Genomic DNA, 21695 nt, shown 5'->3' with positions numbered 1-21695 from the left:
TTCAACGCTATATAGTTGCCTATAGTAAAGGCCCTACGGCTCCAATGTTTTATTATTATTTATATTATTTTTTTTCCAGAGGCACTTCATATGAAAGGGGTTGTCGTATAAACTTCAAAGGGGGCTCATTTGATTGGAAATCGAGAAATCTAGTGCCCTTTTTAAGGGTCAAAAGAGATTGGAAGGAAACCAACACCCCTTCCACGCCCACCATTTCTCCAAACACATCCAATCAAAATTTGAGCTAGCCATTTTGTTCTACCTAGTTGATTTCCATATAGAAATTATGTTTTTGAGGAGTACAATCCCCCCACAGCCCCCAAGGCAATGGTTGTAAGTTATGCCCTGGGCGCTAGTGACCTTTTTAACAGTCAAAACTGATTCGAGGGCAACTAACCCCCCTCTCACGCCCACCTTTTCACCAAGCACATCCAATCAAAATTTTGAGAGAGCCATTTTGTTCAAGGTAGTTGAAAATTTTGGAAATTAGGTCTTTGCGGATGAACCCCCCCCCCCCACAGCCCTCAGGGCAAGGGTGGTAAGTTATGCCCTGGGGGCATATAAGGTTTTTATAGAAAATGTTGTCGTAGAAACTTCAGAAAGGGCTCATTCGATTGAAAATTTAAATGGCTAGTGCCCTTTTTAATAGTCGAAAGTGATTGGAAGGCAACTAACACCAAATTATATTTTTGAGCAGGATACCCCCCCCCCCCACACACAGTCTTCAGGGCAAGGGTTATAAGTTATTCTCTGGCGGCATATATGGCTCTTATGGAAGGAATGTTCGTATAAACTTCAGAGAGGGCTCACTTGATTGGAAATTGAAAGTACTAGATCACTTTTTAAGCATCCAAAGATATTGGAGGGTAACCAGCTCCTCCACACTCTTTTATCCCAAATGCATCCGATAAAAATTTTGAGATAGCTATTTTGTTAAAAATAATTTAAAGATCATATTACAAAAACTTCGATGTCGAAACAGCCCTCAGGGCTCGGGAGCAGGCGTTATACCTTCTGCTCTGAGCGCATTTATGGTTCTTATGGAAGGGATGTTCGTACAAACTTTAAATAGGGATCATTTTATTGGAAATTGAAAGTTCTAGTTCACTTTTTAAGAGTCAAAAGAGATTGGAGGGCGCCTAGTCTCCCCCCCCTCCGCGCCCTTTTTCCTCAAACCCAATCGATAAGAACTTTTAGATAGCCTTTTTTTTAAATAGTTCAAAGACTATGTAACGAAAACTCCGGGGTCGACACAGCCCCCCAGGGCCCGAGGGCAGGCGTTGTAAGCTATGCCCTGGGGGTATATGGTTCTTATTGAAGGGATGCTCGTAAAAACTTCCGGGATGGCTCTTTTGATTGGAAATTGAAATTTCTAGTTCAGTTTTTGAGAGTCAAAAGAGATTGGAGGGCAACTAGCCCACCCCACACCCCTTTTTCCCCAAATGCATCCGATAAAAATTTTGAGATAGCCATTAAGTTAAAAATTGTTCAAAAGTCAGATAACAAAAACTCAGGTGTCGACACAACCCCCCATAGCCCGGGGGCAGGCGTTGTAAGTTATGCCCTGGGGCATATATGGTTCTTATGCTCCTATAAACTTCAGAGAGGGCTCATTTGATTGGAAATTGGAAGTTCGAGTTCACTTTTTAATTGTCAAAAGAGATCCGAGGGTAACTAGTCCTCCCCACGCTTTCTTTTTCCAAACCCACCCGATCAAAATTTGAGATAGACATTTTGTTAAAAATAATTCAAAGGTCGGATAAGGAAAACTCCGGTGTCAATATAACCCCCAAGGGCCCGGAGAAATGCATTCTAAGTTATGCCCTAAAGATATGTATGGTTCTTATGAAAGGGATGATCGTCAAAATTTCATAGAAGAAGAAGAAGAAGAAGAAAAAGAAGAAGGATTAATAGAAAAAAAACATATCAACAAAAAATTATTGCTGCCTCCCCTAAAAAGCAAAGCTTGTCCGTGGGGGAGGTAGAGAAAACAAAATCCTTAAAACAAAGAATACTTGGCCACCGACACCACTAATACCATCACACTAAACAATAAATACAAAATAATATCATATATTATACTTCCTCTGGGAACATCATATCAACAAAAACCCCGCAATCAATAAATCGATTAATCAGTCAAAACTCATATTCAGCAAAAAGCAGTTCCTTAATGATTTTTCTAAAAATATTGGGGTCACCAATAGTCTTAATATCACTATTCAAACTATTCCATTTCCGCGTACCTCTGTAAAAACAGAAAAACATGAACGGGAAGATATACCTCTAGGTACACAGAAGTCTGCGCTACCCCTTGTGTCATGAGAATGAACAGTAGACCTAATGGACAATAAATCACCAAAACAACGAGGCTGAACATCCTGCTGCAGTCCAAAACTAAACCACAATATATAGAACTCACGAAGGCCTGCAGCCGGCAAAATTTTTAAAGTTGGGTAAATTTCTCAAACAGACATACGTAGAGATATACCGGCTAAAATTCTTACTGCATGATTTTGTAGAACTCTTATTGGTTTTAAGGTAGAAGACAAAGTAGAGAGCCAAATACTTGAACAATAAAGTATATACGGGTGCATTAAAGAAAAATAAATATGGCGAAGGACAGACTTAAGAAAACAATGTTGGAGTTTCTTCATTATACCGAGATTTCTTGCCAGAATTTTGCTAGTTAAAGTAACATGTTCCTTAAAAGATAGAGTTTCATCTATTACAATCCCAAGGTATTTAAAAGACGCAGTCCGTTTTATAACGGACTGTTTTATAACAGCATATTAAACGGACGTTTAATATGCCATTGGGCATATCTAATTCCTTGATCCATGGGTAAAAGTTTGATGATCGCGAGAAAATAATAAAGTTAGACTTAGCCATGTTAATCCTTAATTTATTTACTCTCAGCCATGCTGTAATTCTATTAACTGATTCCTTCATGGAAATCTGCAGCAGCTCCGCTGTCTTAGCTGTGCTAATGGCTGTTGTGTCATCAGCGAAAAGTGAAACTGTTTCATTAGTCGGGTTTACCGTTAGTTCATTTATTCTATAGCAAAAATTATTTAGACAATTTGGTAAATCATTAATAAATATCAAGAATAATATAGGACCGAGAACTGATCCTTGCGGAACACCTATTTCAATACGCTTTTTTTTTGGAAGAAGAATTATTTAGTTGGACATACTGATACCGATTACTTAAAAAACTTCTTAAAAAATTTAATGATTTACCCCTCAAACCATACACCTCACACTTCTTAAGTAGAAGTTCATGATCCACAGTATATAAAGCTTTCATCAGATCTAAAAATATAGCACCTATTTTGAAACCTTTATCTAACACATCATTAATAATAGTTGTCAAATAAATCATCGCCTGTTCCGTTGTCCTTTTTCTACGGAACCCAAATTGTGTCTCTACCAGTAACTTATGATCCTCCAAAAAACTCATCATTCTAATACTAAAACACTTCTCTAAAACACGGGAAATGATGTGTAAAATAAATGTCGGTCTATAGTTTCCTGGGTCGTTTTGAATACCACCCTTATGAATTGGGGTTATACGGGAAACTTTAAAATAATCTGGGAATTTTTCTTGACGAAAACACTCATTAATTAACCCACATAAGACTTCAGCTATAACAGGAAAAATACATTTAAGTGTTTTTAGAGTAATATGATCGCTACCAGATGAATTACTACGCAACCCATAAATAATTTTTTAAATTTCATCAACTGTTAGAAGTCTAAGGTGAAGAGACACATCAATGGGGTCCCTCAATAAGAACTCGAACGTTGGGTCACCACTATCAGGCACAACTGACACAGCTAAATTCAGACCAATATTCGAAAAATAACTGTGAAACTCATTGCATATGTCGTATTCAAAATTCAAAGTCTCTCCCATTGCACTAACTAATTCATCAGGTGAACTATTTATTTTTAATCCAAACACATCTTTTATTATTCTTCAGGTTTTCTTAAGGCATCCTTTGACCTCCTTAAACTTTTTCTCAAAATATTTCTTTTTTTCATTTCTTAAAATTGTATTCAACCTATTTTGATAAATTTTATATAATTGCTTATTTTCTTATGTCGGGTTAATTATTTGAGCTCTAAACAATTTATCTCTTACATTTATTTGCTTCAAAATCACAGGACCAATCCAAGGTTTTTTACTTGAGTGCTTTCTATTAAACGGTTTCAATATGACTACTTGACTTATCAAACTCTGCAACTTTTCATAAAATAAAACAAACTTTGAATTTGCGTCCTGAACATAGAGGGCTCATTTGATTGGAAATTGAAAGTTCCAGTTCAATTTTTAAGAGTCAAGAGATTTAAGGGCAGCTAGCCCCCTCCCCCTTCAACGCCCATTTTTCCCTAAACCCATCCGCTACAAATTTTGATATAACCAGTTTTTTAAAAATTGTTAAGAAATTACATAACAAAAACTCCGGTGCCACCGCAATCCCCCAGGGCCCGGAGGGTAGGCGTTGTAAGTGTTGTCCTGGGAGCCTATATGGCTCTTATGAAATGGATGCTCGTATAAACTTCAGAGAGGGCTCATTTGATTGGAAATTGAAAGTTCTAGTTCGCTTTTTAAGGGTCAAAAGACATCCGAGGGCAACTCTAGTCGTCCCCCCCCCCTCCAACACACCATTTTTACCAAAGCCCATCCGATAAAATTTTGAAAATAGACATTTCATTAAAAATAATTCAAAGGTCAGATAATGAATCTCCTGTGTCGACGCAACGCCCCAGAGCCCGGAGTCAGGCGTTGTAAGTAATGCTGTGGGGGCATATATAGTTCTTGTGGAAGGGATGCTCGTATAGACTTCGGAGAGGGCTCATTTGTTTGGAAATTGAAAGTTCTTTTTCACTTTTTAAGAGTCAAAAGAGATCGGAGGGCCCCTAGCCCCCCCCCCCCCCGCTTCTTATTCCCCAAACACATCCGATACATATTTTGACACAGCTATTTTTTAAATTATTTCAAAGGTCAGATAACAAAAACTCCGGTGTTGACACAGCCCCCCATGGCCAGGGGACAGCCATTGTAATCTATATCCTGGGGCCGTATATGGTTCTTATGAAAGGGATGCTCGTATAAACTTCAGAGAAGGATCATTTGAATGGAAATTAAAAGTTCTAGTTCATTTTCTCAGAGTAAAAAAAGATAGGAGGGAAACTAGCCCCTCCCGCCCTCCAAGCCTTTGAGTTTATCGTATGGATAAACTCATCCGATGAAAATTTTAGGTGACTATTTTGTTATAAATAATTCAAACATCAGATATTAAAACTCTGGGTTAGACACAACCCCCAGGGCACAGGGACAGGCGTTGTAAGTTATACTCTGGGAATATATATAGTTCTTACAGAAGGGATGCTCGTATAAACTTCAGAGAGGGCTCATTTGATTGAAAGAAAGTTCTAGTTCACTTTTAAGGAGTCAAAAGAGATCGAAGGAAAATAAGTCCCCCCCCCCCCCTCACGCCCTTTTTTCCCCAAACCATCTGAGAAAAATTTTGAGATGGCTATTTTGTTAGAAATAGTTCAAGCATCAGATAATAAAAACTCCGAGGTTGACACAAACTTATTTCTTTACTTTGACATTATTCCATTGACATAACTTATGATACTTTGATGAACATTTGATTTTTTAAACAAGAATTTGATATTGAAAGAGAGTATTTTTAAAAACTTGAAACTTCTTGATACAAAAAACGAACAAAAATTAATTATAAAAAATTCCAAAAAATATATTTTTCAGAGAAAAATAAAGGCCATTTTAAACTGAATCTCAGTAGATACAAATAATTGTTAAAATTCAAACTAAAAACGACCAGAAATTACTATTTAAGAATAAAATGAAACCCAAAACGAACAGAAATTAAATAAACAATCATAGCAAAAATCATACAAGTAATAATATAAATTAATAAATAGATCTTAAAATGAGTAAAGCTTAGACTGAATATGAAAATCAAGCTTAAAACGAAAAAAAAGTTGCTATTGAAGTATAAATGAAATTTAAAAAGGAAAAAAATGAAATAAACCATCAATGCAAACAGTCATACAATAAATATTAATGTAAATGAATAAATAAATCTTAAAACGAGTTAAACTTAAATTGAATATGCAAATCAAGCTGGAACCGAACAAAAGTCACTACAAACAAGAGTTTGGGTATTGCCTCCTTCTCTCACTTTAAAAGTGTAAAACCTATTGCGTCATTTTTAATTAATAGCAAGTTTTTTTATTTAATAGCTACAAAAATGTAGCAGTCTATAATCGATACTATTTTCCTTTCCTGCACTAAATTTACCAAGGCTAGAACCATTTTTCGCTATTTCTACCAACCTGGGTATTAAAATGCCTTAGCATGATAAATTCATTTTTACCTAGGATCGTGTTTGTTTGTTCCTGTAATTGTATGTAAATTCATCAAAGTCACTAGTATTTCCTTCGGTCAGTTCAACAGAGGTATATACCACTATGATTCATACTTTGCACTTTGTGGTCATACTATGAGCAAAGAGAATTCAATAAAATTAATTCAGGTAGCAAACCGAAATTTAATGTGTCCTAACACCTGGAGATGCGTTCCTAGAACCTCCAACAAGTCCAATTCAAAACGTCTGAATTCGTCAATCAAAACGTAAATACAAAAGATGTTTTTTTTTATGTTGTAATTCACCAAGTCACAATTTTGATATTATTCACTTTATTGACATTTATGGTCTCAGGAAAAGCAAAAGATTCCACCAGTGCAGGTCAGAGATCAATACTTCTTCTCAAGCCCAGACAAAGCACTTTAGCCGGGGGTTAAATCGAAAAGTACGAAGTCCCTTTACAACCCTGGGTCTATCTTGGTTACTACGTGGTTTTCAATACCTGGTAATGCTCAAGAGCCAGTGTAATTCACAAACAATCTCGGATCTATTACCTCCGACCCATTATGAATTCATGCCTGCAAATAATACAATATAATTGGGATGATCTACATTCTCGACAGATTTGCTTACCGAAATGACAGTTTTTTCCAGTATAACCAGTGCCAGTACAATCACAGACTACACGCCCATCATCAACCATGCAGCGGCCCCCATGTTCACAAGCATTAGGTCTTTTACAAGGATCTACAAGCTGGCAATTATCCAAGGACACTTCACGGACTTTTCCTTTTACTAATAGCCTCGGATCTTGTTCCTTGCCATCGATGAATATTTTCCTCATGCATCCAACCAGTCCTAGGAAATAAGAAATATTAGTCCGAGTGGATTATTTTCAGATGTATAAATACAAGTATAAATACAAATTGGCTAATTGCAGAAAAAAAGATGTATCTAAAGATCAGAATTTTCCAGTATGGACTAAAAAGTGGATAACAGGGGGCCAGTATTAGTATTCTATAGTGCTCATTAATTAGTGTGCACTTCATTGACCTGTGAGTTTCACACCTTCCTATAGAAAAGTTGTTTAGTTCCTTTAGTAAAACTAAAATCTGCGTTCCTGTCTAAAGCTACCAATTTCCTTTCATAAGCATTCCACTTAAGGTATATGTTCTCTCTAAAACAAAAATTTTGTGATAAGCCTGGTGCTGAATTTTGTGCCAAACGGATAAGATACTACTTATATCATTGCATTCATTAGTCTCAGAACTGCCCATTCACCGATCCGGAAACTTGCTTAAAATTTGTTGTCTAAACTTGCATGAATGAATGAATGTTTTATTACGCGACTAAACCAAACAGGTATTTCACGCTACAGTACTATATACACAAACACTTTATACACATTTACACAAACACTAAAATACTTACACGAACTACCAATATAAAGGGGAAAAAAATGAATAAAAATAAAAACTACTCGTAAACTAAACCATCTTCAAAAAAATTTCACAGTAACTTCAAACATCAAATCTATTTGTGCCATACAGGAATTTCTTCACTATTTTCCTAACATTTTTTCCTCAAAAATCAAATTTAAATTGAACGGGAAGCTAACATTATATTGTCTCAATTCAAAAATTATATTAAACCTCTGACGAACATAAATTGGACAATCATACAGGATATGCTCACAGTTTTCTATACATCCACTTTCAAAGGTTGGGCTATCCATTTTGCCTATTCTATGAAAAAAATAATTCAATTTCAAATGGCCTGTTACAAACTGAGTTAAAATATAACTTTGTTCATGTTTTTGCGAACAAATTATATCTTCTTTACATCTGAAAAAATTAACAGGCCAACTACTCACATAATTTTAAAATATTGCATACCACTTAATACATAAAGCATTTTTTAATTAACTACGTTTAAGTTAGAAAGCCGACAGATGATTTTCCATAAAAAACCCAACTCCTAGCAACTCAGCAACTATTTCATCGGTAAAAACACTATGATCGGCAGAACATCTACCGTATTTAAAGGAAAACTAGGGTGCACAATATCTGCCCAACAAGGGGAACGTCCCTTTTTAACAAACCTCATCACTGCCAATTCTATTGCTCTTAGACCAATTGGAAGGACACCAAAAAGGGTTTTAATAACATGATTCTGAGAAGTTCTAAACGATTTAGAAATAATAAGGGTTGAACATCTTTCTGCTGACTGTAACATATTCTGTATATCTGTTTTTTTCTAAACTTACATAAAAAAGGAAAACCACCCTTTTTCTACAAATTTCAACCAAACTTCACCGTAGTTTTAATCCAACAATACTGTCTATCGAATTTCCAAAGCTTAATTCAGTAGATGGATACAACTGAATCTCATCTATCGAATAATAGTAAAATTTTCCTTTTTTGTTGATTGCTTAAAACCGTAAGCATAACATACCGAAACTAACAAAGGGAAAATAAACCTTAAATACTGATTTTGCCATACAGCAGAGGCTAAAAAGTAGATAACAGGAGGCCAGTAAGAATGTTCTAGAAATAGAGCACATAAGAAGGATGTCTTAGAAGTTCTAAAATAGTTTTGCAAATTTCCAAATAGATTGATGCTAGTTAAACAGCAGCGTTTCCCGAAATGTGCGTTAAGACCCAGCAATGGCTTGTAGAAATCTAAAACGAATTATATAACAAATATTTTCTTTTGTACTTATTACAACATAGAAAATAAACATAAAAATTAGAGCAGAATGAAATTTTGAAGTGATGAGCTTTCAGCAATTAATATCATTATATATTAAATATTCAATTTAATTTTATTAGTTCTTTCTAATACCTTTTAAGACAAATATATTTTCACTACAAACAAGAATTTGGATACTGCCCCCTTCCTTAGCTTTAAAAGTCTAAAGCCTACTCCGTCATTGGCGCTTCACTAACAACGAATTATATTACAAGTTTTTTTTTTCAGTTATTACAGCATTGAAAATGGAAATAAAAATTACAGCGAAATAAAATCTTGGGCTAACTATTTCAACAACTGATATCATTATAAATCAAATATTCAGTCTGATTTTATTTGTACTTTCCCAGACTGTCCAAGACACGTATAGTTTTCAGTAAAGCGCCAATGACGCAGTAGGTTTTAGACTTTTGCAGTGAGAGAAGGAGGCGAAACCCAAACTCTTATTTGTAGTGACTTTTGCTTGTTTTAAGCTTGATCTGCATATTCAATTTAAGTTCCACTCGTTTTAACATTTATTTATTCATTTATATTAGTACCTATTGTATGTTTGTTTGCTGTGATTGTTCATTTAGTTTCTGTTCATTTTGGGTTTCAATTATTCTTTAATAGTAATTTCTTGTCGTTTCTAGTTTGAAGTTTAACAGGTATATGTATATGCTGATCTTAAGTTTAATACGGCCTTTACTTTTCTTTTACAAACTTCTTTTTCGGAAAGTTTCTTTAAATTAATTTTTTGTCGTTTTTGATTGACAAATTTTCCAGTTTTTAGAAAATGCCTTATTTCAAAAGCAACTTTTTTCAACATCAAACTTCTTTCAAAGTGTCAAAACTAGTATCAAAGTACCAAAGAATCAAAGTAAAGAAAGCATCTAAGTAAACAAGGTATCAAGGTAAACAAAGTATCAAAGTAACAATAAGCAGATTCCGCAACTCAGAGCCATTTCCCGGGGATGGGGGGGGGGGGTTCAAACCCGGCAACATATTTGTTTGGTCTTTGAACATTTTGAACGAAATGGCTACTTCAAAATTTTGACCGGGTTCCTTTGCGAAAGTGGGGCGTGGGCTAATTGCCCATTGATCACTTTTGAATCTTAAAAAAATAACTAAAAATTTCAATTTCCGATCAAATGAACCCCTTCCAAAGTTAATACGGCCACCCTTTCCACAAAAAAAACTAGTATTCTAATAATGGGCAACTGAAATAAGTTACAATCCTTTCCCTGGGGGTTATGGAGGGTTTCTCAACCCCTAAGTTATAGCAATTTGAATTTAGGGCTATTTTGAACAAAATGCTCATTCCAAAATTTTTATAAAATGCATTTGAGGGAAAAGGAAAAGGGGGGGATGCTTTTCAATTTTTTTATCTTTTTTATTCTTAAAAAGGGCACAATGAATTTCGATTTCTGATCGAAAGAACTTCCTCCAAAGTTTATACAACCACGCTTTCCACAGAAGCTCTATATGTTAACGATGGGCAGCTAGTATAACTTACAGCCCTTTCCCCCAAACTGGGGGGGGGGGTTAAACCCGTGACCATAGCTATTTGACATTTGGACAATTTTGAACAAAATGGCTAACTCAAAATTTTGATCAAAATCATTTAAAAAAAGGCATGGGGGGAGTTGCCTACAATCTGATTACTCTTGACTTTTAAAAATGTAGCTGGAACCTTCAATTTAAATTGAGTGAGGCTTTTCCGAAGTCTATACGATTACCCCTTCGGTGAAAGCCATTTTTGTCGACCCCCGAGCAATAATTATTTTAATTACTTCACCTCTTGACTATTTTGGACATAATGACCATATCAAAAGTTTGATTGGATGCGTTTGGGGAAAAGAGGGCGTGGAAATGGTGGGGGGGCTTGATGCCCTCCAATAGCATTTAACTCTTAAAAAGGGCTCTAAAAAATTTTATCTCCAGTTGAATGCACCTCCTCCAAAATTTGCAACACCACCCCTTGCATATGAAGTGCCTCTGGAGAGAAAAAATTGGAGCCTTATGGCCTTAGGGCTGGTAGGAGGAGGCTAATTGCCATCGGATCACTTTTGAATCTCAAAAAGGGAGCTAGAGCCTTTAATTTCTAACCATTTGACTCCCCTCCAAAGTTCATACGACCAATTTTCCGTAAAAACTTTATATGCCTCCGGGGCATAAGTTACAACCCTTTCCCCGGTTTTTTTTTTAAGGGGGGGGGGGCTATGTGGATCCCGAAGTTTTGTCATCTGATCGTTGGATTATTTCAAACAAAATGGCTATCTCAAAATTTTAATCAGATGCATTTGGGGAAAACAGGGCTGGGGGAGGGGGTTACATGCCCGCCAATCACTTTTCATGACTCTTAAAAAGGTAAATAGAAAGTTCAATTTCCAATCAAATGAGTCACCTATGATTTTTATATGACCACCCCTTATAAAAAACCTTATATGCCCCCCGAAGCATAACTTAAAACACCCCCCCCCGGGCTACGGGAACTGTTACGACCCCTGAGTTTTTGGTATTTGATCTTCAAACAATTTTGAACAAAATAGGTATCTCAAAATTCTTATCACCTGCTTTTGGGGAAAAGGGGCGCTTTGGGGGGGGCTAGTTGCCCTCCCATCACTTTTCAAGCAGTTCGAGGTAACGAACTGTAAGTAAGAGACGACCCGATTCAATAGGAACCGAAACTCTAAAAAACGGAATTATGATACCAACACATATATCAAAAGAAGTGGATTTTTAAGCTGATTTTAAATATATTAAGTTTCATCAAGTTTAGTTTCACTCTTCAAAAGTTACGAGCCTGAGAAAATTTGCCTTATTTTCGAAAAAAGGGGGAAACACCCATTAAAATCATAGAATCTTAATGAAAATTAAATTAAAAAGAACAAGTTTTTTTTAACTGAAAGTAAGGAGTGACATTAAAACTTAAAACGAACAGAAATTATTCCGTATATGAAAGGGGCTATCCCCTCCTCAACGCCTCGCTCTTTACGCCAAAGTTTTTATCGTTTTAAAAAATAAACTTGTGTGACAGAGTCAAACTTTAGCGTCAAGAGCGAGGCGTTGAGGAGGGGATAGCCCCTTTCATATACGGAATAATTTCTGTTCGTTTTAAGTTTTAATGTCGCTCCTTACTTTCAGTTAAAAAAAAACTTTTTCTTTTTTAATTTCTGACCGTTTTTGAATTAATACAGTTTTGATTTTGGCTCACCGTACATGAATAATTAAAACGAAATTTGCATATTAATTTTACTTTTTTGGCTAAATGGCTTTTTCAAAAATTCGTTCTGACGTAACTTACGAATTAACTTACGTAACGAACTTCTATATGCGTATGTTTTTGTTATGTATATTAGGGAGTTTGCCCTCTAGTCAATACCTCTCTCTTTAAGCTAAAGTTCGAATTTTGTTCGAATCACAAACCACTGAATCACAAAGACCGGTTAATTAGAATAGATACCTGTTTTGAAAGTACTAAAAAAAAGTTCAGCGTAAATGGTTAGGTATTGACTAGGGAGCGAACCCCCTCATATACGCAATAATTTCTGTTCGTTTTAAGTTTTAGTGTTCCTCCTTACTTTTGATTGAAAAAACTTGTTTTTTTTATATTTAATTTCTGATCGTTTTATAAATAATACTGGGAAATCTGGCCCCCTTAATAGAAATGTCACTTCCCCCAAGAAAACATCCTCCATGGAAAGATCCTCTACCGTAACCTCCTCCTCCAAGCCCCCCCCCCCCACCACCAGAAAAAATCCCTCCTGAATACGTCTGTATACTTTCCAATACTATATGGAAACAATGGACAAACTTCATAACTTTCAGCCCTTTCTGCAAGGGCTGTGGGGGATTAAGTCATCTTCAAAGACATAGTTATTAGATTTTCGACCATGCTGAACAAAATGGATATCTCAAAATTTTTATCAGGTAACTTCGGGAAAAAATGAGCGTGGGAGGGGGCCAAGTTGCCTTCCAATTTTATAGTCACTTAAAAAGGACACTAGAACTTTTAATTTCCGTTTGAATGAGACCTCTCGCGATATTTTAGGACTTCTGGACCGATACGATCACCCCTAGGGAAAAAAAACAAATAAATAAACACGCATCCATGATATTTTTTCTGGCAAAAAATACGAAATTCCGCATTTTTGCAGATAGGAGCTTGAAACTTCTATAGTAGGGTTCTCTGATACGCTGAATCTCTGATGGTGTGATTTACATTAAAGTTCTATGAATTTTAGGGGCTGTTTCCCCTTTGTTCGAAAAAAAGGCAAATTTTCTCATTGATGGGTAAAACGAAGAATAATGAAACTTATATATTTGAAATCAGCATAAAAATCTGATTCTATTGGTGTATCTATTGGTATCAAAATTCCGGTTTTTAGAGTATCGGTTACTATTGAGCCGGGTCGCTCCTTACTTACAGTTCGTTACCACGAACTGTTTGATCACACCATCAGATTCAGCGTATCAGAGAACCTTACTGTAGAGGTTTCAAGCTCTTGTCTGCAAAAACGTGGAATTTTTTTTTTTTTTTTGCAAGAAGAAAGATCACTGATGCGTGTTTTTTTTTACAGGGATGATTATATCAAACCAGTAGTCCTAGAATGTCGCAAGAGGGCTCGTTCCAATAGAAATTAAAAGTTCTAGTGCCTTTTTAATTAAAAAACTAAAAGTTTTTAAAATAGAATCACTTTTACAAAGATAAATATCTTTTTTTGAAGCAATCATGTTCAAGATTAATCAAGGGCGTCATTTATCGTAGGTTGTAGCCAGGTCGTTTCTTGCTATTCCAATTAAAAAAAAAGGCCAAAGGCTTTTTCCTGTTTGTAATATTTTAGATTGTTCAAACAAGAAGCCGAGCTATTTGAGGCTTGATCTGCAAAGATCCGAGTATCAGAAGATACTAGACTGATTATGGTCAAAAATGCTGTAGAAGAAGGAATAGATATCTATTCGCAAAGCGTATCTGGGTTGCAGCGGTAGCTAGCAACCTAGTTAGAGACGATCACGTCCAATGTTAAGAAATATAATAGTAAATAACTTCTGAAAAAAGAGTCAGATCAAAACAAAAAGTACACCATTAGAACCGCCTTGTCCGAAACCCTTATATAGAAAACTTTATGTCCCTTGGCTTAAACAGCAAGGGAAATATAAAGGATTGAAAATCAAGAAAAGTGACAGCCACTACAGCATTCTACCTAAGCGGAATCTTTTTTTCTTTTTTTTCATTTCCACAGATAGCTTGGCACTGGAACATCGTGGAAAGTTTTACAATGGCTCATTTTAAATGAAATTAATGGGGTTAAAAACCTTTTGTAATTAAAACAAATTATTTTTAAAATTGAATCAATATTTTTAGGAAAACATGCATATTTCATGTTAAGATTGATCAATGACGTCATAATCGTAGGTTGTAGCCAGGTTGTCTCTTACTATTACAATTATAAAAAAGTCATAGGCTTTTTCCTGTTTGTAATTTCACATCAAACAAAGAACATGTATATTGGAGAACAACCAGCCAGTTCATCACATTTTTGTTAGAGAACAACCAGTTCATCACATTTTTTTCTTTCTGTCTGTTTTGTATATACATTTAAATAAGAAACAGAATGAAAAGGAAAAAATGACAGAATGAAAATGAAAAATAAAAAAACTGTACCTGATACTTATTTGGTTAAATAATCCCCCTAACAGTTTCTGAAACGTTCATGTTGAAACGTTCAAATATTGAACGTAAACAATAAACGAATTGCGTAACTCAAACCCCTTGCCCCGACCGCTTTTTTGGGGGTGGAGGGTTGAAACCTTCAGAGACATAGTTACTGGCTCTTTAAGCTATGTTGAACAAATCTTAAACCACAATGTAGAACAGATCATAAAATTTTTGTTGGATATGTTTTGAAAATTAATGGGCGTAGGAAGGGGGCTGGTTGCCCTCCAATAACTTAAGACTCTTAAAAATGACACTAGAATTTCTATTTTTCCAATCGAATGAACTCCTTCTGAATTTTCTACGAAAAATCCTTCTATACAAAGCGCCTTGGTAAAAAAAAATTCATTGTACCTAAATCGCTGTGTCCTTAGGCAGCCTTATTACGATGCCTATGATAATTATTTTGACCTTTCAGTACATTTAGGGCAAATTACGTCATTATCTGTGAAGGTAGCCATAGACACTAGCTGTCTTTTAAGAGAGCCTTGAAGATTGAAGTTAACTGCCTGGAAATGCAATGGGGGGTTGGGGACCAACCCCCCATTCCATTTCCCGGCTGAAGGGCAACGAAACGGAAATCAGCACTACCGGTTTGGATCTTTTGAGAAGTTTATATATAGAACTGGACACTTGTATATTTACATATAAAACTGAACACTGGTAATTTGTGTTTGTATCATGGTTGAAGCTCTTGCTGCAACCTAGTACAAGGTGTACCGCAGCCAATACTAACCATAAGTTGGCATTTTGAAAAAAGAAACTTCCTAATGAGGAAAAATCGCCATCTGACATTGATCCAGGAATGCCAGAGTTGCAGCGGTAACGGCAACGTAGAAAGTGGGGATCAAGCCCCATACTAAGAAACAAAACAACCCATAACTTCTAAAAACAGTGTCAGGTCAAACTACAAAATACACCATTAGGAACACCTTGTCTAAAAACCTTTTAAAGAAAAATTACAGCCCCTTGGCTTGAACGACAAGGAAAATCCATTGACTTAAAAACAATGAAATTGCTCATTCTGATGATATTTTGCTTGCAAAAACCTGATATGACTCCAGGGCATAAGTTACACCCATCCCCCGGGCTCTATTGGAGAGGAGAGGCATGTTGATCCCGAAGTTTTTGTTATCTGATCGTTGAACTATTTCAAACAAAGTGATAATCTCAAAATGTTGATCGGATGCATTTGCTGAAAATACGGTGTGTGTGTGGGGGAGGGGGGTAGATACCCACCGATCCCTTTTGACTCATAAAAAGGTAGCTATAACTTTCAATTTCCAATCAAATGAGCTACCTCTGGAGTTTCTACAACCTCCCCTTACATAAAAACCTTATATGTCCTCGGGGCATAACTTAAAACACTTTGTGTCAACTCCGGAGTTTTTATTATCTGATTTTTGAACTATTTTTAACAAAATGGACAACTCAAAACTTTTATCGAAAGGATTTGGGGAAAAAAGAGCTTGAGGAGGCTAGTTGCCCTTCGGTCTCTTTTGACTCTTTAAAAGTGAACTAGAAATTTCAATTTCCAATCAAATGAACCCTCTCTAATGTCTATACGAGCATCCCTTCTGTAAGAACCATATATGCCCCCAGGGCATAACTTATAATGGGGGCTTATGGGGGGCTGTGTCGACCCCGTAGCGTTTATCATCTGATGTTTGGACTATTATTAACACAATGGCTATCTCAAAATTTTTATCGAATGGGTTTGGGAAAACAATCTGGAGGGGGGGCTATTAGCCCTTTGATCTCTTTTGACTGTTAAAAGTGAACTAAAACTTTCAATTTCCAATCGAAAAAGCCCTCTTTAAAATGTATACCAGCATCCCTTCTATGAGAACCATATATGCTTCCAGGGCATAACTTACAACACCTACCCCCGGGCCCTGGGGGGTTTTGTCGATCCCGAAGTTTTTATTATCTGATGTTTGAACTATTTTTAACAAAATGACCATCTAAAAATTTTTATCGGATGGGTTTGGGAAAAAAGAGCATGGGGAGAGGCTTGTTGCCCTCTGATCTCTTTTGACTCTTAAAAAGTGAACTAGAACTTTCAATTTCCAATCAAATGAGCCCTCTCTGAAGTTTATACGAGCATTTTTTCTATAAAAACCACATATGTTCCCAGGGCATAAGTTACAACAACTTCCACCGGGCCCTGGGGGTTTTGTTGACCCCGAAGCTTTTGTTATATGATCTTCGAACTATTTTTAACAAAATGGCTATCTCAAAACCTTTATCGGATGTATTGAGGGAGAAAGAGCGTGGGGGGAGGCTAGTTGCCCTGCGATCACTTTTGACTCTCAAAAAGGTCACTAAAGCTTCCGATTTCCCATAAAATGAGCCCCCTCTAAAGTCTATAGGACAACTACTTCCACATAAAGTGCCTCTGGAAAAAAAATTACAAAACATTGGATCCGTATGGCATTTACTATAGGCAACGCTATGGTGTCGCCTCTGATATAGTAGAGCAAGATAGATTAACGACTCATTTCTAACCTCCTTAACTAAACAAATATGTGGATTATAATTTTACTCACCCAAATGTGGATCAGCTAGGCTTGTTCCAATGACTATACTCTTTGCCAAATCCATAGTCCTGTTATTTTGGGCCTTTATTTTATATTTGTCATCAGCATTCAAGGAGACAAGCCCACCTTCATAACTGATTTTCAACTAAAAATTTTAGACACGCGTAAAAAATTATATTTAACTAACATGGGTGCAGCGTTTACTATCAGGAAATATTAATAAATCAATAATAAACTGCACCTAATTTTTGTGCGAGAATACATTTAAATCCATACAAACTAAAAGCTGCATTATAACAAGCGATAAAAAGTCCTTAATACAGCAACACAAGGAAAGGGAAAAATATAATGGCATTAATTTAAAAAAAAACACATTAGATAAAACGTTTTTCGTGCGTAACAACAAGTGCGAAACATTTTTCGCACTGCGCTTTTGCCCGATGTGATATTTTATTAAATAAAAAATACAAGTTTTTTTTAACTGAAAGTAAGGAACGACATTAAAACATAAAACGAACAGAAATTATTCCGTATATGCAGTACAGTATATTCTGACTGTTCTAGCTGGTTCAAAAGTTGTGAATAAAATTTTGCCAGTTCCCATCTATTTGCTACAATATGCTCCTCTTTTTGCAGTTCATCCTGATCTGTAAGGCTTGATTATGTAGAATTTTCACTCTTTATTTTGTTTTGACTTTGAATTCTCATTTTATTTATTTGATTCAGCTGAAAATCAGGATCGAATGCGACCTGACAACCCTTCAAGTCAGTTTCTATTTGTTATTATGCACCCAGTTTTACAAAATAAAAACAAATCATGTTCAGAATCAAGTTTTAAACAATTCTAATTAGAATTTTATTGGTTGTTTAGAAAATGATACTGCATACCAAATTTTGAATCAGGACAAATCAATCAGTTTCTCGAGGTTTCCCCAATCAGTTTGCAAACCAATATCAGACTCAAAGTGAATAAAAATGTGACCATAGGATAACCAAAAAAACTTGTTTATAATGTAGAGCAACTTAAGAACTATGAAAAGCACTTCTACAAGAAAAGCACTGCAACCATTTTACAATAAGCAGAAATATTTCATAATGATTCACTGTTACATAACCTTAAATTGACCAACCAATAGGCAAGACGTTTTGTAAAAAAAAAAATCTCTTTGGCTAAGTAGGACAATTTAGATATTTTATCAAATAGTAAAATTAGAATGAAATAACAATTAAATAAAAAAAAAAGTAAATTGGGTTTCCGCCATACCTTCTTAAAATCAGTAATACAAAAGGACTTCCACTCTGAATGACTTGAGAGCCCAAATTGTGCTACTTGGGTCTGTGTCCCCTCAAAAATTCCCTTTCCTCAATTTCAAATATATAGAGATGTTGTAAATTTTTAGATTTTTTACCTTTCACGGGATTTTATGTCTTTAATATCGCAGCACGACCTAACTTTCTCACTCAAGTTACAACACCCCCCCCTCCCTCCCCCCAATCACCCACACCCTAACTTTCCCAATTCATGATCAAACGGTTTTTTTTTTCAGAACGTTTCTAATGGAAAATAATAACCATTAAAGACCCCATTATGTCTAAAATTTAAAGTAACTCAAGTTCATCCTTCACCAATGGTGTTTCTTTTCCACTATAATTGGTATTTAAGTGTTTCTTAACTTGTTTACTACGGATTTAAGGTAGGTAAGCTATTGCAATATGGAACTTCAATATCCAAACACATTAAGTGCGCACTTCAAAGTGATGCTTGATTTCCACCAAGTGTAGTAATTACTTCTACTCCTACTACTACTGAATTAAATAATCTGTCCTAAATACATCCAGGTCGTCAAGATATCCAGGCGGTATATTTTAGGAAAAGAATAGAGTATAAAGTGAAAACTGTCACGGAAAGTTTATGTTGCTTTAAAACTAAATCAAAAAGCACTATGTGTATGCTGGTTGTCCTTAAGACGTCTCAGCAATATCTCAAGAACGACTGAGGGTATTGAGTTGAAACTTTCAGGATCCCGACTATTACTACTTCTGCTCTTACAGTTGAACTAAATCAAAAAAGTGTAAGTGCATCCAGTTAGTTGAAATAGCATAGATACAATGTTTTCGGAAAGGTATATAGTTTTCATTTTCAGGAAAACTTGAGGAGGTGTAAAACTAAATCAAAGGATACTTTGCAAGTTCAGATTTTCAAAAGGGCGCATATTATTATGAATTGTAAAAAAAAAAAATGTCCAATATATAAATAGTAAACCAAATTATGAACTGTTATAGAGAAAAAACAGAAAAGATTTAAAACATTATTTTCTTCGCCAATAAAAAAGACTACTTCAATCAACACGAGCTGAAATTAATTTAAAAAAACTTTTTCCGCAAAGGAAGTTTTTAAAAGAAAAGTAAAGAGTTAATTTTAAACGCAAAACGAACATAAATTACAACAAATAACCGAGTAAAACTAAAAAAAAAAGAAAATTAAGATGAGTAGGGCTGACGCCTCCTCTGCCTTCTAAAGACAAGAAAATAATTTGCACTTAACAGAAAACAAGATAGGCTCAGGGTGTTTTCACAGTTGAAAAAAAAATTGGAATAATTGGAATATACGGTATGTCTGCACGCCAAGATTAGAATATTGGAAGCTACAGTGGTGACAGGGGTCAGGTATGGTTCTGAAGCTCGGGCACTCTGAAAAATAGAGGAGGATTTGCTAAATGTTTTCCAGAGAAATTGCATACGAATTAATTTGGGTACCCAACTGGCTCATCGTATCTCAACAAAAAGATGTAGGAAGAAAGTGGGTCAATCCCGATTTCTAGGGCTTTAATGAGAGAAAGGTTGAGTTGGCTAGGACACATTCTGCGCATGAAAGATGACAGGTTGCCAAGAATCATCGTTGTCGGGCAACCATCTAGCGCAAAAGAAAACAGGTCACCCCTGACTGGGGTGGGAGGATCTCGCACAGAAAAATTTAAGGTTGGTGGCTTGGTGCTGCAGTGGCTTGGTGCTTGGTGCAGTGGCTTGGTGCAGTGGCTTTAGGCTTGGTGCTGCAGTGAGTTGTTAGTAGTAGTAGTAGTAGTAGTAGTAGAAAACAAAATACATTTGAAATGTTTTCCCTTTTTCAAACAGCTCGTGGCAAAGAACTGTAAGTAAGGAACGACCCGGCTCAATAGTAACCGAAACTCTAAAATCAGAATTTTGATTCCAGTGGATACATCAAAAGAATTTGATTTTTATACTGATTTCAAATATATAAGCTTCATCAAGTTTATTCTTACCCACCAAAATTTATGAGCCTGAAAAAATTGCCTATTTTCGAAAAAAGGGAGAAAAACCACCTAAAAGTGAAAGAATCTTAATGGGACTATAATTTTGCTGTATAGAGGTTTTGGTCATGAAGATTCCAATAGAGAACTATTTGTCTCGATCCAACGCCATTTATGAGGGCTTTAAGGTTAATTTTCGGAATTCCGATAAATTTATTTTCGGAGTAACATTTTATTATTAAAACTAATCAAGATAACAGTTATCATTTCTCAATCAACTACAAATAGCAATTTTTACAAGCCAGTTTTTCTTAACGCATTTTTACTAGGTTGCAATAATTATATATATATGTAAGGTTGTATTTTTTTTCTTGAAAACGGCTCGATTTGTTTTTATGAAAATTGACACACGAAAATTTTCTGGCCTGAAAAAAAAAGATCCAGATAGGTAACAATTTTGAAAAACTTTGTTTAGAGCCTTAGTTTGGAAAAACCTTTTTTATATGAATGATGTCACATTTATATACAGGGTAATTTCTGTAATGTGCTTTAGCGTTACTTTTCGCTAAAGTGCTTTAGCATTCGTATTGTGCTTTAGCGATACTTTTTCATTTAATTTAGGATTTTTTTTTTATTATTGTTAAGAGAAAACTTTTTATGGACTAATCATTACCAGTAACATTTTCAAAATACCATATTTCGTATTTTTGTCAGCAGAGGCATGAAGCATCCGCTCTTTATTTTAGACTTTTTCACTCGTTTCCTATAATTACGCATCCTAAGACTTTTTTTATCCTGAGATTTTTTAATACGTAGCTTTATGCCCGTGCCACATTATAGTCACAATTGTCGATAAAATCAAAATTACGCACGACTACAGCGCCAATTACGTTTGCTGTTCGTAATTTCTCGAGTTGAACATTGTTCAACTTTCAAACATAAATTTATTAACTGACCAATCAGAGTCAGGGTATAAGGCATAATTTTTAAAACTGGAAAAGATCGAAACTTAGAACGGTGATTTTTCTATCTG

General features: G+C 35.5%; 1 protein-coding gene across 6 annotated transcripts in view; it reads right to left on the bottom strand.

The window, feature by feature from the left end:
* Positions 1–21695, bottom strand: part of axo (axotactin) — a 228528-nt gene that overhangs the window by 87399 nt on the left and 119434 nt on the right. For all 6 annotated transcript variants that reach the window (XM_089100414.1, XM_089100418.1, XM_089100415.1 and 3 more), the window contains exons 13-14: positions 17403–17538; positions 7038–7262 (exon numbers count right to left, since the gene is read on the bottom strand). In XM_089100414.1, the coding sequence (XP_088956540.1) occupies positions 7038–7262; positions 17403–17538 (361 nt within the window). The remainder of the gene's footprint in view (positions 1–7037; positions 7263–17402; positions 17539–21695) is intronic.

Source organism: Artemia sp. Qi Xiang Cuo, chromosome 14, assembly GCF_049724085.1.
Source record: "Artemia sp. Qi Xiang Cuo chromosome 14, ASM4972408v1, whole genome shotgun sequence".
Taxonomy (NCBI): domain Eukaryota; kingdom Metazoa; phylum Arthropoda; class Branchiopoda; order Anostraca; family Artemiidae; genus Artemia; species Artemia sp. Qi Xiang Cuo.
The sequence above is the reverse complement of the archived record's forward strand: the minus strand, read 5'-3'. Positions and strand labels throughout refer to the sequence as shown.